At 37.8% G+C, this 16,691-nt stretch overlaps 1 protein-coding gene across 6 annotated transcripts in view; it reads right to left on the bottom strand.

The window, feature by feature from the left end:
- Positions 1 to 16,691, bottom strand: part of CAMK2D (calcium/calmodulin dependent protein kinase II delta) — a 365,992-nt gene that overhangs the window by 348,456 nt on the left and 845 nt on the right. For all 6 annotated transcript variants that reach the window (XM_049885473.1, XM_049885467.1, XM_049885466.1 and 3 more), the window contains exon 2: positions 15,259 to 15,353. In XM_049885473.1, the coding sequence (XP_049741430.1) occupies positions 15,259 to 15,353 (95 nt within the window). The remainder of the gene's footprint in view (positions 1 to 15,258; positions 15,354 to 16,691) is intronic.

Here is a 16,691-nt window from a genome sequence, read left to right as displayed (position 1 = left end):
ATGCCAAATCTGTTCTCTCCAAACTGTCAACCCTATTTTTCTTATCCTCCAATGAACTATAACTTGTCTCTAGGCCCAAAACTTCTCTATCTGTGCTGTCTTCTCACTTTCCTGCTGCCCCCTCTGAGGAAAAATAATGCCTTAAACTCTGATCACATTCTTATTCCCAATCTTATCCACCACTCTGCTCCCATATACTTCACCCTCTTCACTTATCATTGTTTCTCTTCCTCACAGATTCTTTTCCCTCTTCCTCCAACTAAGCATTGGTCTTATCTTTCCCCAAAGTTAATTTCTTTGATCTGGCCAATTCCTGAAATTATTCCTAGGTGTGTTCGTATTTTCCTATTTTCTTCTTTTTTAATTTTATTTTATTGTGCTTTTTTTTTTTAGGTGAACGTTTACAGCTCAAGTTAGTTTCTCATTCAAAAATTTATCATATTGTTTTGTGGCATTTTCTTATTTTCTTAAATAAGCAAGCTTTTCCCATGCTATCTCCACTTATTTCTTAATCCCAAAATATATTTTCATCCTTTTGTTTATCCATTCAGCAAATATTAAACAACTTATATTTCATACAATGTGCTGGGTTCCAAGGATGCAAATATGAATGACACTGGCCCAATCCTCAAGATCTCTTACCAAACACAAAGAAATTCTGAAAATTAAGGGCTTTTCTCAATCTTCATTTCTCTATAACATTTAACATTACTAATTATAACTTCCAGCACTCATCTGTCAGTTTGTCGTACTGTGGAGGTTTGCATGTTGCTGTGATACTGGAAGCTATGCCACTGGTAATTTAAATACCAACAAGGTCACCCATGGTGGACAATCCTCAGCAGAGCTTCCAGACTAAAACAGACTGGAAAGAAGGACCTGGCAATCTACTTCTGAAGAAACTGGCAGGTGAAAGATTACGAATATCAGTGGGACATCGTCTGATACAGTGTGAGAACATGAGTCCCTCCGGCTGGAAGGCACTCAAAACACGACTGGATTCACAATCAACGACCATGTGAGCAACAGTCAAGAAATCAAATGACGTTGTGCATTTAGCAAATCTGCTGCAAAAGACCTCTTTCTAAAGTGCTAAAACGCAAAAATGTTATTTTGAGGACTAATGTGCACCTGACCAAGTCATGGTATTTTCAAATGTCTCATATCCATGTGAAAGCAGGACAATGAATAAAGAAAACCAAAGAACTGATGCCTTTGAATTATGGTGTTGGGGAAGAATACTGAATATGCCATGTACTGCCAGAACAATGAACAAATCTATCTTGGAAGAAAGAAGTACAGCTAGAATGCCCCTTAGAAGCAAGGATGGGGAGAATTCGTCTCACTTACTTTGGACATGTTATTAGGAAGGACCAGCCCCTGGAGAAGGACATCATGCTCTGTAAAGTACAGGGTCAGGGAAAAAGAGGAAGACTCTCAACAAAACAGGCTGACATGGTGGCTGCAACAATGAGCTCAAACAGAGTAACAATTGTGAGGATGGCAGGGGGGCAGGCACTGTTTCAATCTGTTGTATGTAGTATCGTTAAGAATCAAAACTGACGTGAGGGCACCTAACGACAACACAACAACCTAATTTAATACCTTTCAGCAGATCTTGCCCCACTTAATGATTCACTGAAAGAAAAAAATTTCCATCTCTTTTCATCAGTTTTTGCATGCTTTCATGAAACTTTACACATGATAAATCAATCACTTAGGGTTAGGAAGTGTTTATTATTTACTTTCAAGGCCAGTCTTTACTGGCACTTTCCAATTCCCCTGCTTCTCACAAATTTTTTTCCATAATATCCCATTAATTTGTTCCTTTTCTATTTATTTCTAAGGTCAAAACTGGTTATTTTCAAAACCCAGTTTAGGCATCAGTCCTCTAAGAAGTCTTCCCTTACCTTTCAAAAGTCGACAACCATCTCCTTGAACCTCAGTATCCAGTGAACACTTCCATTGTGATACTTATCAACCTGCACGGTAATTTACTTAACTTCACACCCGTTTCACCTTGAGAAGAAGGACCTTATCTTTGTACCCTGGTTTATCCTGAACCTAGAAGGCACATGGTGAGTAAGCACATCTTAAAGTGAAACTGAAACTTGGAATCATGTTCCTCAAAATTCAGCTTCACTAGCAAACTTAAATGTCACTAGTAGAAATGTACAAACTTACAGGACACAACCAACACTAAGAATTTTGATAATATTCAACCCTCTCCTCTAAGAATATTTCCTAATAAAAAAAGGAAATATGGCAAAATGTTAGCAGTGATTCGGAGAACTGAACTATGAATATGTCTTTCCTTCTTTCTACATAATTAGAATATACGTATTTTTATGATAAAATTATCTTTAAATGTATTTATTAAAATTTATCATAAATAAATATTTATTTTAGAGGCATCCAAGGTGTACAATTCTCTTTCTAGCAAATAATATATGTATAATTCTCAATATGAAAACACAGACAATGTGCTTCATTAAAACAATAAAAGATTTATCATGGAAAAGTTTTCACAAACTGGCAAAAATGTCTATGCAAACTAATTTGCCAAATTACTTTCACTACCATGATTTCTGCCTGTAAGTCACCATTAAAAAAAAGATCAGAATGCTTATTTAGCATATTTTCTATAAAAAAGTAAATACACACACACACACACACACACACACACACACAGTGTGTTTATAAAAAAAACTCCAAACCCATTGCCATCAAGTTGATTCCAACTCAGAGGGACCCTCTAGGACAGAACAGAGCTGCCCCATATAGAAGTTCCAAGGAGCAACTGGTGGATTTGAACTGCCGACCTTTTGGTTAGCAGTTGAGCTCTTAATCACCGTGTCACCAGGGCTTCAGTGTGTATGTTGCTGTTGTTGTTGTTAGGTGCCACTGAATCAATTCCAACTCATAACAACTCTACAGGACAGAGTAGAACTGCCCCATGGGGTTTCCAAGGAGTGGCTAGTGGATTTGAACTGTCAGCTTTTTGGTTAGCAGTCGAACTCTTAACCACTATGGCACCAGGGCTCCATATATATTCTCTGTGTGTGTGTGTGTGTGTCTACAGTGTATATGTGTGTAAGCACTTAAAGCTATAGGACTGTGAAACCCCAAATTTCCTGCATATTACATATCACATAAGTAAAATTCTCTTAAGGAGGAAACACAAAAGTGGTTTTCAACATGCATTCTGTTTTAAGGGCCTTCTGATATGGAAACAAATACACTTTCTAGTTTTTTTTTTTACCAAGTTTCTGAATCGACAGATGCAACAGTTTTAACAGTTGGCCTCTAACTGCCTGTTCTAAAAACAAAATCAAGTTATCTCTATAAGCAAATACATTCACTCCTCACTCGTGGACATGATCAGGATCCAAAGATCAGGTCATTATGAGAAAATCAGATCACAAAACGGAGAATGACTACATCATTACATAACTGCCAAATTACATCATTATATAACTGCCAAACCACTGAGCATCACGGCCCAGCCAAGATGACACATAACTTTAACCATCACAGCCATCATTACTCTCACCTTACATAGTGTTTGTTACTGCCAGACGTACGTCATTAATTCACAAAATAGTTGGACATTGAATTTTTTTACTATTGTCATAAATGCAAAATGTCAGATAACGAAATAATCGGTAAGTGAGGAGGTATAATGTCCGTGATTTGCATATCCAAGTCTATTAAAGCCCCACTGCTGTCAGTCAATTCCAACTCATAGCGACCCTATAGGATGGAGTAGAAAAGTCTATGAACTGCCACCAAAATGCTTAAAAAATGAACTTCATTAAAAGATAAATGGAAAAGTAAGCACCTCTGGAGAATGAATCCATACATTTAAAAATAATTCACAATGACATAAGTCCGGCATTACTAAAGTAGTGCTGAAGGATGCCCAGACCATGAAAATGACACACCTTGTAATACATGGTCAAAACTGCCATAAAAATTTGCAAGTAGTTGTTCAAATATCTTATAAATTACACAAAACTCTACGACAAAGCAGAATTTGTCATCAGGGAGTTAATGTAATAATTTGTGAATTAGAAATTAATATGCAATTTGACATGAAACCTCAGCTCAATTTTTATTTACTTTACCTGTCATATGTCTGTCTTTGAAGTACACGTCTATTTGGAAAGACAGATCTTACTGGTTTGCATTCATTTGTCCATTCACTCAAAAAATACGAGTATCTACAATATTATAATTACTGTGCCAGGCATAGATTGAAAGGTAAACTGAGATAGCCCCTTAAGACTTGAAAGCTACCACATACAACTGCAACACGAAAGGAGAAATGTGATAAGCACAATAAGAGACATGAAAGAGCTATTCAGAGGATGAGAAATACATCACTTCTGGCTACAGATGGGAAGAGCAGGCAGAGAAGAAATGAGAGAAGGCTTCATGGAGGAGGCAGCACCTGATCTGCATCTTGAAGGAGGATTTCAACAGTACTAGGTGTCCTCATTCCATCTGGAGTGCTGCCTTCCCTTTAAATGTAATGCTTACTTTGCTTCAACAATAATTTCTCCCTTCTCCACAAGGCTCATCTGCTGTTCAAAACATAACCTTATATATAAACCTCTTCAGGAAATCTCTGTTACCAGCCTCCCTGAGCTAGTACCTGCATGCTCTCTGTCAGCCCTGTGCATACCTTTATGACAGCCCTCACAAACTGTACCGTATATCCAGGCTGTCATCCCTACTAACAGACAAGGAAACGCGTGAAGACAGGATATCTTTCACCTCTGTATCCCTAGAACGTATCAGGATCCCCAGCACAGTGGGCGCTAAAAGGTCTAATGATGAACAGAATAAATGAATAAAAAATGTGGCAACTGTCGGCTGGAAAACCTGTTTAGGAAGCTATTTAAAATGGTTTAACCAAGAAGAAAAGGGAGCTAAAATTAGGATGGAGAAATAGAAAAAAGAGATGGAAAAGTTGTTGAGGTGGGGTAGCAGAAAGAAAGATATTAAAGGGAGCTTGAAAGCCTAGGCAAATTATGGCACCATTCACACAAGGGGGAAGTTAGTAACTCCAGGGGGCATGTACAGTTGGGGCTGTATTACTAATGAATACACCTCAGCAGAATTTCACGTTGCCCAGGATACAGCCTCCAAATATCACATAAGGATTTTAACTTAAACACTAATGCCATAATGTGGTATATCTCAACCCTCCAACTTCTCTAGAAGATGGAATAAAAATTTGGTAAATTCTCCCTTATGATATCTGAATTTGAAATTCCTCGGTGGTGCAAACAGTTACTGCACAACACGTTTGGCTGCTAACTGAAAGGTTGAAAGTTCTAGTTCACCCAGAGGCACCTCTAAAGAAAGACCCGGCAATTTAATTCTAAAACATCTGTTTTGAAAACTCACCCAGAGGTGCCTCAAAAGAAAGCCCTGGAGATGTGTTTCTGAAAGGTCACAGCCTTGAAAACCCTACAGAGCTCAGGTCCACTCTGCAGCACATGGAGTTGCCACGAGCTGAGTCGACTCGACAGCAAGTGTTTCAGTTTTTTTAATTAGCATTTCCACTATTTTATTATTATACTATAATCATGATGGAGATGCCATTATTGACTTTTTTAGTAATAAATTTCTAAATAGATAAAAAGAGATCGTACTAACAGAAAATGGGTCCACCTAACTAAAAAATAAATGATTTTGTTGCTCTGTGACTGTGTAAAATTAAAAACAATAGTTATTTAAAAACAACAAACAAAGCTGTCCTCTCTCCTCTCCAATCAATCAGCTTCCTAGTCAAAATGAGAGACAAGTTATGGTACATGGAAGGTCTACAAATTCATCTTAAGATGTACTGTTAAGCACTGGCAGAACTGATGTCCGTCTGCAAAAAAATTAACAGGACCCATACCTCACACCATATACACAAACTAATTTGAAATGGATCAAAGACTTAAATATAAAACCAAAAACTATGAAGTTCATGGAAGAAAAAATAAGATCTATGCTACAGGCGATAACACATGGCATTAACAGGATACAAACCACAACAACACACAAACTCCAGAAGATATGCTAGATAACTGGGATCTTCTAAAAATTAAGCACATATGCTCATCAGAAGACTTCACCAAAAAAGTAAAAAGAGAACCTACAGACTGGGGAAAAAAATTTGGCTACTATAAATCTGACAAAAGTCTAATCTCTAAAATCTACAAGAAAATCCAACACCTCTATAAGAAAAAGACAAATAATCCAATTAAAAATGGGCAAAGGAAATGAACAGACACTTCACTAAAGAAGACATTCAAGCAGCCAACAGACACATGAGGAAATGCTTATGATCACTAGCCATTAGAGAAATGCAAATCAAAACCACATTGAGATTACCAGCTCACCCTGGCATTACTGCCACGAATCAAAAAAACAGGAAATAACAAATGTTGGAGAGGCTGCAGGGAGATCGGAACTCTTAGGCACTCCTGGTGGGAATGCAAAATGATACACCCGTTTTGGAAAACCAAAAACCAAACCAGTTACCATCGAGTCAATTCCAACTCATAGCGACCCTAAGGGACAGGGCAGAACTGCCCCACAGAGTTTCCAAGGAGCGCCTGGTGGATTCAAACTGCGGACCTTTTGGTTAGCAACAGTAGCTCTTAACCACTACGCTACCAGGGTTTCCAGTGCTTCCTTAGAAAGCTAGAAATAGAAATACCATATGATCCAGCAATCCCACTCCTAGAAATACATCCTAAAGAATTAATAGTCGTCACATGAATAGACATATGCACACCCATGTTCACTGCGGCATTATTCACAATAGCAAAAAGATGGAAACAACCTAGATGCCCATCAACGACGAATGGATAAACTGTGGTATATACACACAATGGAGTATTACACAATGATAAAAAACAACAATGAATCTGTGAAGCATCTCATAACATGGATGAATCTGGAGGGCATTACGCTGACTGAAAGAATCACAAAATGACAAACACAGTATGAGACCACCACTGTACTGAAAAGGTTTACACACAAAAAGAAACAATCTTTAATGGTTACGAGGGGAGGGGTGCAGTGCGGATGGAAAAACACTAAATAGACAATAGATAAGTGGTGACTTTGGTGAAGGGTAAGACAGTACACAATATTGGGGAAGCCAGCACAACCTGTACAAGGCAAGGTATTGAAAGCTCCACAGAGACATCCAAACTCCCTGAGGGACTAAACTGCTGGGCTGAGGGCTGTGGGGACCACAGTCTCGGGGACCATCTAGCTCAAATGGCATAACATAGTTAATAAAGAAAATGTTCTACATTCTACTTTGGCTATGAGTTGGAATCAACTTGACGGAAGTGGGTTTGGTTTTTTGCGTATTCTACATTTGTGAGTAATGTCTGGGGTCTTAAAGCCTGTGAACAGCCATCTAGGATACTCCACTGGTCTCACCCCTGTGGGAGCAAGGAAGAATGAAGAAAGCTAGAAGAATTAGTCCAAAGGACAAATGGACCACATATACCATGGCCTCTACCAGGCTGAGTCCAGTTCAACTAGATGGTGCCCATCTACCACCACTGGCTACTCTGACAAGGATCACAACAGAGGATCCTGAACAGAGCTGGAAAAAAATGGAGAACAAAATTCTAACTCGAAAAGAAAGACAAGACTTGCTGGCCTGACAGAGACCGAAGAAACCCTGAGAGTATGGCCCCCGGATACCCTTTCAGCTCAGTAATGAACTCACTCCTGAGGTTCACCCTTCAGCCAAAGATTGGACAGGCTCATAAAATCAAACGAGACTAAAGGGCACACCAGCCCTGGGGCATGGACTAGAAGGCAGGAAGAGGCAGGAAAGCTGGTAATAGGGAACCCAAGGTTGAGAAGGGAGAGTGTTGACATGTCATAGGGTTGTTAATTGATGTCATAAAACAATGTGTACTGATTGTTTAATGAGAAACTAGTTTGTTCTGTAAACCTGCATCTAAAGTACAATATAAATAAATAAATAAATAAAAAGACGTACTGTTATACCTATCTTCACTAGAAGCACAAGAATTTTGTCATCTAAAATACTTCCTACTTTATCAGAAATTATTGTATTCTGAAAATAAATTTCTACTGATAATTGCAACAAATTTACATATGAGTAAAATAACATTTTCACTATAATGAGATATTTAAACTATTTTGAATATTCCCCCAAGTTGTTCACTTAGACAAAAATTTTTAGGGAGCACTTGAGCCCCACCTGCATTATGGTATAAAACATTATTTTAATCCATACTATATGAAAGTTTTCCTACATCTCCCTAGGAAGAAATTATCTCTCTTTAAAAACCACAGCACTTATACAATATTCATAACATCATTCATCTTCTATTATGCCCATTTATGTAAACAGCCTTACTTTTTCCCTATTACTTTGCCCATTACAATCATTCAATAAATGTTTAGTAAATAAACAATTATATAAAATAAGATCACATACGTGAATGTCTTAGTAATCTATAAAGTGGTATAAAATATAAACTACTACCGTATTTTTACACAAATAACACGTACCTTCTAAGTTTGCTTGAGAACCGCTCCCACCCCCTCCAAGGTATTTCCATAAGGGCCGCTATGCTACTTTTTTTTTACATGTTGCTGTTAACAAAATTAGCATAGTCATCCCACTTTGAAGAGTGGCGTCTGAGGTCTCAAAACGCTAGCAAGCAGCCACCTAAGATGCATCAATTGGTCTCAACCCACCTGGATCAAAGAAGAATGAAGAGCACTAAGAACACAAAGTAATTACGAGCCCAACAGACAGAAAGGGCCACATGAACCAAAGACTACATCATCCTGATACCAGAAGAACTAGATGGTGCCCGGCTACAACCGATGACTGCCCTGACGGGGAACACAACAGAGAACCCCTGAGGGAGCAGGGGAGCAGTGGGATGTAGACACCAAATTCTCCTAAAAAGACCAGACTTAATGGTCTGACTGAAACTGGAAGGACCCCGGTGGTCACGGCCCCCAGACCTTCTGTTGGCCCAGGACAGGAACCATTCCCGAAGCCAACTCTTCAGACATGGATTGGACTGGACAATGGGTTGGAGAGGGATGCTGGTGAGGAGTGAGCTTCTTGGATCAGGTGGACACTTGAGACTATGTTGGCATCTCCCGCCTGGAGGGGAGATGAGAGGGTAGAGGGGGTTAGAAGCTGACAAAATGGACACAAAAAGAGAGAGTGGGGGAGAGAGAGTGAGCTGTCTCATTACGGGGAGAGTAATTGGGAGTATGTCCAAACCAAAACCAAACCCAGTGCCGTCGAGTTGATTCCAACTCATAGCAACCCTATAGGACAGAGTAGAACTGCCCCACAGTTTCCAAGGAGCACCTGGTGGAGTCGAACTGCCGACCCTTTGGTTAGCAGCCATAGCACTTAACCACTACGCAACCGGGGTTTCCTGGGAGTAAAAAAAAAAAAAATTTATTTTTTTTTTTATGTAGCAAGGTGTATATAAGTTTTTGTGTGAGAGACTGACTTGATTTGTAAACTTTCACTTAAAGCACAATAAAAATTATAAAAAAAAAAAATTCGCATAGCACAGTTATGAAATTGCCTGGCGGGGAGTAGAGGGAATGATTGGCAAACAAACATAAATGGTACACGTTATTTGCATAAAAACGCAGTATTATAAATGTATTACATTTTAGAGTAAAAATATTGCTAACACTCCATTTAATGTATCGCAGAGCAATTTTCTAAATGATACTATTACATCTTAAAAGCCTTAATACGGCCTCCTAAGAATCATTAATTGATTGCCAATGATGTCCACACTAGACACTAGTAAACAGAAAGGGAGAGATATTGAAGAAAAAATACCAGCCCAGGGCTAGAGACACCAGGAGTCAGCCTCACTATCAGCCCAAGGAAAACATTTTAACAAAATTTAATTAAAAGATTTTCTACTTAACAAATAAAATTAAATGTTCAAGAGAATTCCAGTATATGCTTTACAGTAATTCATAATTAACCCTAAAGAACTCATAAAAGGTCATTTTGTATTAAACTGTAATTTTTATGTCAGGTTGATTTAATATCTCAATGGATCTGAAAAATATTAGTCTAACTGTATAAACAATCAAGACTCTCAGGGTGTTCAATTCCTATCACCTGTGGAACCTATCACCTATCACAGGACCAGTCAGGTGGAGGCTGACACCAGTTTTAACTATCACAATGGACAACCACGTTCTTTATTGAATATTGCCTTATTTAATGATGTTGTAATACAGAAATGATTTTATTTCCTGGAAATATAGATACAAACTTTTATTATTTTTATTTCCTGACTAGTTTTGAACAGAAACCCTGGTGGCGTAGTGGTTAAGGGCTATGGCTGCTAACCAAGAGGTCAGCAGCTCGAATCCACCAGGCGCTCCTTGGAAACTCTATGGGGCAGTTCTACTCTGTTCTATAGGGTCGCTATGAGTTGGGATGGCCTCGACGGCAGTGGGTTTTTTTTTTCTTGGTTTAGTTTTGAACATCAATAATATTCTCATTCACAAAAAAATGGAAAATAAGGTCACTAAGGATGTAACCAAACCAAAAACCAAACCCAGTGCCGTCGAGTCTATTCCAACTCATAGCGACCCTATAGGACTGAGCAGAACTGCCCCACAGAGTTTCCAAGGAGCAGCAGAGTCGAACTGCTGACCCTTTGGTTAGCAGCTGTCACACTTAACAACTACGCCACCAGGGTTTCCAAGAATGTAAAAACAACTAAATATCACTAAAGGACACAAATAGAATGACACTGGCCTCTTTGGGTGCCAATAATTGAAGAGTTGTGGCGCTCCCATGAACAAAATAAAAATGATTTACTATTTTTGCCTCAAAACATTATTCTAGCCAAGAAACTCTCAAAAAGTAATTATTAATTTGTCCAATGAGTTCCAAATTGCCAAACCAATAATGCAAAATCAGAACAACTTGATTCATCTATATAGTCTGAGTTCTACTTCTCAATCAAGACAAGTAACCATGAGGATGAGACATTACAGTAATCTTGGGTGCTTGGACTGTCGGGAAAAAAAAATAGCAAGAGTTAGATTAGTTTTTGACATCCCTATTACAGCATTAAAAAGACTACTTTGGGACATCTATGCAATATTTCATAGCTGACAGATAATTCAGTAAAATATATTTGTAACAGCATCTGTTATTTGAAGCTTATAATTCATTTACAAAAACAATGACTTTTGGCATATCAGACTCTAAACAAATAGCAGTTTCTAACGATTAAAAAATACACTGGGAGCTGAAACCCAAGACATCAATACAACCATATAAAATACCACCAGGATGATTATAAACACAAAATAAAAACCATGTACTATTTCTAAAGCTTATCTGCACCATAACCATCAGTCCACTTGATTATGAACTACAATCACTGTCCCTCATGGACCTAACATAATCAGACAACAGTTAACTTTGATGAACATGTCAAAACAGACATAATACCAAAACAAGAGAGCAAATTTCCATTTCTTAAGTACTAACCGAATTCTTGGGATTAAAGTGATATTTTTAATTCTCACAGTGAATGTATGACATAAAATTCTACTATCACTATTCACCATTTAGTAAGCACACCCTCTTATTCCCATCTAACAGAAAACCACTCTTTAGAAGATAGAAATTACACATAAACCACCAGATGTTTTAGAGATGTTTCTACATTTTTTTTTTTAAAGAAACCAAATTATGTGTGATGAATTTACTTCTCTACCTGCTCAGTACTGCGTAACGAATACTCTGTGCATGTACATGTTAGCTCAAAAGAAAAAATTCTTCAATAGACTGTGAATCTCCCAAATATGGTGTGGGTGACTAACAGCTGAGAGGAAATGCAACTGAAACTGTCTGGTGGAAATCCATTAAAATCTAGGCACAGGAAAAACGCCTGAGTGACAGTATACTTGCATGTGCAAATCTGTGTAGGAATGTAGCCAAATTTTTGACAATTCCTTCATGGTCTTGGGTTTACTGATAATGGCCTTTTCTTTTTCAGTGGTAATGTTACACTTAAAGAACATTGAGATGGAGGACCTGCCTAGTCTTTAAAACAAATAGGGTTAAAGTCTAGATTTTCAAATGCATGGCATTTCAAATAATGCAAGAAAAAATTTTGTACAAAAAATTATATGTTCCACAGAAACTTCCATATGCAGCCAAAAACATCGGTACCTTAAAAAAAAAAACATGTTATTTTGCATGTCATTCTTTACTTCCCTTTGAATATACTCAGTCTTTTTAAAAATTTTTCCACAAAAAAATTTTTTTTGGGTTATATTCGGAGAGTGTTTTTAAAAAAGAATTCATATTTCATAGCATACGCTCTTAATACACTATTTTATGGATTTCTTTACTTCCAGGATTTGCATGTTCTTAGAGGTAAACTGGGGTTCTCAAATCCTTTATAAACAATTAATAACATTTGATCATAGTCACCTGTACTGAGCCCCTCCTATGTTCTCACTGCTCTGGCATATATGTTAAAAAATGGAAGCATGATATTTTTCCTTCAGGAGTTTATAATTTAATATGAGTACAGATTAAACATATATACATTCAAAGGTATAAATATTCTATAACCAATTCTAATTGGTGGGAGGATATAAAATAAAGCTGTTGAATGTTTTGAAGGAGATGTACTATAATCTTTTACAGGTGAACAGCAATAATTAAAATTGACACAATACTCTGTAATTTCAGAAGGGCTTCTATAAAACTCACTGAATCCTCAAAACACCCCATAAGTATTTCTCTTTCCCATTTTATGGATCAGAACTCGAGACTCAGAAAAGGTAAGTTACTGAACCAAGTTTACACATTAAATAATAGAATCAAGATTCGAATCAGGTTCTCATAGCTAAACCAAACCTGCCACTGGGTTTATAAATTTCAAGAGCTTTCATATAAGTAACCTCATTTGATCCTAACAACAACCCTATCGGATAATAATAGCTACTACTGTTCACTAAATGTATATTACATGGCAGGCTCTGTTCTAGAGTATTTAACTCATTCACTCCTGACAATATTCAACATGGAAGGGTCATATTATTACCCCATTTTACAGATGAGAAAAATGAGGTTCAGAGAGAATAGGTAAAAGGCCCAAGATCACACAGCTAATAGGGGAATTAGAATTCAAACCCAGAGCAGCTGGTTCTAGTGTCAATGACATTCTTTACCACCCACACTCTTTGGCAGGTTAACTTTGAGCAGCTTGCTCAGTCACAAGGAAAGAAAACTGCAGAAGCAGCAGCAGCATGATTTCTAACTCTTTATCCTAGCTACTTTTCCTAAGTGTAGTTGGAATAATCAGAATCATTAAATCGAGAAGAGGTTAGAAGTCTCTCAGTCTCTGTGGTCCTGTGAAGCTGAATACGAGCAGGTCAGGAACATGGGCAGAGTGGATGTGAAAAGGAATTCCATCAGCCTAGAGAAGGCTCACCTTCCATAGATTGGAAGCAGAAGACAGTAAAAGGTATATGAGCAGGAACAAGTGTATTTGCATTCTGGTATAGGAAATTTGAATTTGGGTGGATTAAGAGGGATGACTCTAATTATGGAAATTAGCAAAAGTGAAGCTCAAGACTGATTTGAGAGAAAATTTAAAGCCAGTTAAAGATCTGGGGGAGGTATTCACTGTCCCCAAAAGAACTTATACTCCCCATTCTTGTCAAAGAGGAGCCCTGGTGGTGCAGTGGTTAAAGCACTCAGCTGCGAACTGAAAGGTCAGCGGTTCAAAACCACCAGCCACTCAGTGGAGAAAGAGTCTACTTCTGTAAAGATTTACAGCCTTGGAAACCCTATACGGCAGTTCTACCCTGACCTATAGGGTGGCTATGAGTCACTACAACATACAGGGTTGGAATGGACTGGAAAGCAATGGGTTTGGTTTGGATTCCTGTCAAGAGTATCAGCATGGAGGAAGAAATAATATAAGCCTTGAAACAATTTAATATCACATTTTTAAAAAAAACCTAAAACGGCATTTACACTTTAGTAACTTCTGGTTGTTAAAACGCTCACGTGGAGTAAAGATGAAGAAGAAAACACACCTGAGCATACAGTGCTTCTCAGTTCTCACGGCATGATTCTACAGTGTTGGTTAGTGTACCATAAAGATCTTCCTCACAATCATATTAAAATCAGATTAAATAAATTACAACATCCAAATGAATAAGGTGAAAGGCCTAACTAAACTGTAGTACAAGTTAAAAATAGAATTTGCAACAAATATAGAAAAATTAATCACGGCAGAGACCAAAGGTAATGATACCAAGATACTAGTAAGAAGCACTTTTAAAAAACATGTAAAATAAGGAAAACTAACCCTAATGGAATTTGTTTTCTCATTACTTAAAATAAACCAGGTCACCGAGATGGTCTTACACTATAACAATTTGTTCATTTTAATTTCATTTTTGTCGACCATAAATTCCCATGAAACTACCGTAGACAAGTATCTTCACATAAGTTTGACGAAATAAAAAGATCACAGTGAGGTTCCTCCAAGTTTTTTTGCTTATGTCAACAGCTATTTTATGAGTAAGAATCATCTCTATGACTATAAACTGCATGTGTAAAACACATTACACGATGCTGTGAGAAGACCTAAAACAGAATACCAAGTAAAGTCTGAACTGCACACAAAAACATCAAAATTAAATCGAACTTCCTAGAATACAGTAATCATAAATTACTGTTACTGTTAAACAGGCCTTAGTGAATTACGTTCAAGTGCAACTACAATTGAAATAACATGATCCAACTGAGCTATGACCTATTTTTCCTCTCAAAAGCAAAAGGGAATTATGACAATTGTGAGACATATTTTTCCATTCCAGGGTCCTTCTGAACGTTATTTCACATTAGAACTGAAGGCAAAATACACTTAGCGACATTTATTAGCTTTAAAATATAGTTATTTATCCCACTGCTCATAGGAGAGAGAGAATTTTAATAACAATGTATTAAATAATAACAATTATATTTGCTCATTTATTTTTAAAGTGTACAAACTAAGAGTCATTCAGGAAGGAAATAACCCTAATATGTAATATGATACCTAAGTCTACAATTCAATTATAACTCTATGGCATATTCACATACAACAGAACTAACAATCAACACGACAAGCAGAAAATGAACATATATATGTGATTAAAAATACCCACCCCTAGCAGAAAGCTTTTTGGTGTTGATAATTTTGGCAGCATATTCTTGTCCAGTAGGAATTTTCATGCATCTTCTCACCACTGAGAATGCCCCCCTGAAAACCAATAATTAGCAAGTCATCAATATAATCAGCTCTGATACTCTACAAAAGAAATTACAACAATCTGAGCTTTTTTATTGATTTTAGTGGATTGTCAAATACCAGTGCACTACAGTAGTATCCAGAAAAATGAACAATCCTTCCTGGAAACCCAGACTTCTTTAATGTTGGAAAAAAACTAAATTTTATTTAACTGGGAGCCCACATAATTAATCAACAAAATGAAAGGAACTGCCAATTATGACGGCTCGTTTACACATGAAATTTGAAAACATTTTACAGTTCACACTCACACAGCACCAAATGCTCTGAGAAAACCCTGCGAAAAACAGAGCTGTGGAGGAGCAGCAAAAATCTGCTGCCTATTTATTAGGTAGGGAAAAAAATAATATGGCTCCAAGTAAGTAAATATGGCGATTATTTTCATTAAAACATAAAGCTTGAGCACATTTGCGTGGTTTAACAAATCCTGGTATGGTGATTTCTCTGTCCTGTTTTCGGGTGGGGGAGGGGAGAGTTTTGAATTAAGCTGTTCTTCCGACATATTCTCCATGTTTTAACAGCAGACAATAAATAAGGCTATGGTTTACATTGCACCTAAAAGAAATATACACTGCCTTTAATTCAACTGTATAAACCAGCAACATACACATAAACGCACCCCTTTCCTAAGTAGTAGTTGAAACTAGCTATTGAGGAATTGGGTTTGACTCCCCATAAATCAACATTCAAGGCTCGGCCCCTAGGTCCTTTTACACAGGTCCTAAGTAGGTCTCCTAACCCCCTTAACACATCCAAGTAGTTCTGCCAGTCGGGTGTAGGTCGTTTTATGCAAAGCTAGGCTGGCTACCCTTGGGAAGCGCTCTCCCGGTCGCCAGAAGGCTTTTCCGCTGCACCGTTTAAATAAATCCTCCCAGAGAACGCGAAGATGCACGCGCAAATCCTGAGAAGGATGATGGTGTGGGAGTCATCTAGTGCAAAGACTAATAGTGAACATGGGGCAGAGGGTTGGGTCCGTTGGGTGGCCCTTTTCCTGGACAGAACTACTACTAGATGCAAAATAGCCTCTACGCCAAGTTGAACTTTCGGCATCAATAAACATGGCATCTTCTGTGGCAGTAACTTCTCATCCGTGCACGGGTCCTACCGCGGACACGCCTGCTAACCCGGAGGCATCTCTATTTACAGAAAACATGATCTATGTTGCATTTTACATGGATTCTTGCTTCCTCTCCACACACACGCGCGCGAACACACACACTCCTCAGGATGACAGCTACAACTGCAGAGATCGTAAATTCACCAAGTCTCTCGGTGAAACAGGGTGGGGAG

This window comes from Elephas maximus, chromosome 5, assembly GCF_024166365.1.
Source record: "Elephas maximus indicus isolate mEleMax1 chromosome 5, mEleMax1 primary haplotype, whole genome shotgun sequence".
NCBI lineage: Eukaryota > Metazoa > Chordata > Mammalia > Proboscidea > Elephantidae > Elephas > Elephas maximus.
Note: the sequence above shows the minus strand (reverse complement) of the source record. Positions and strands in the feature narration are given on the sequence as shown.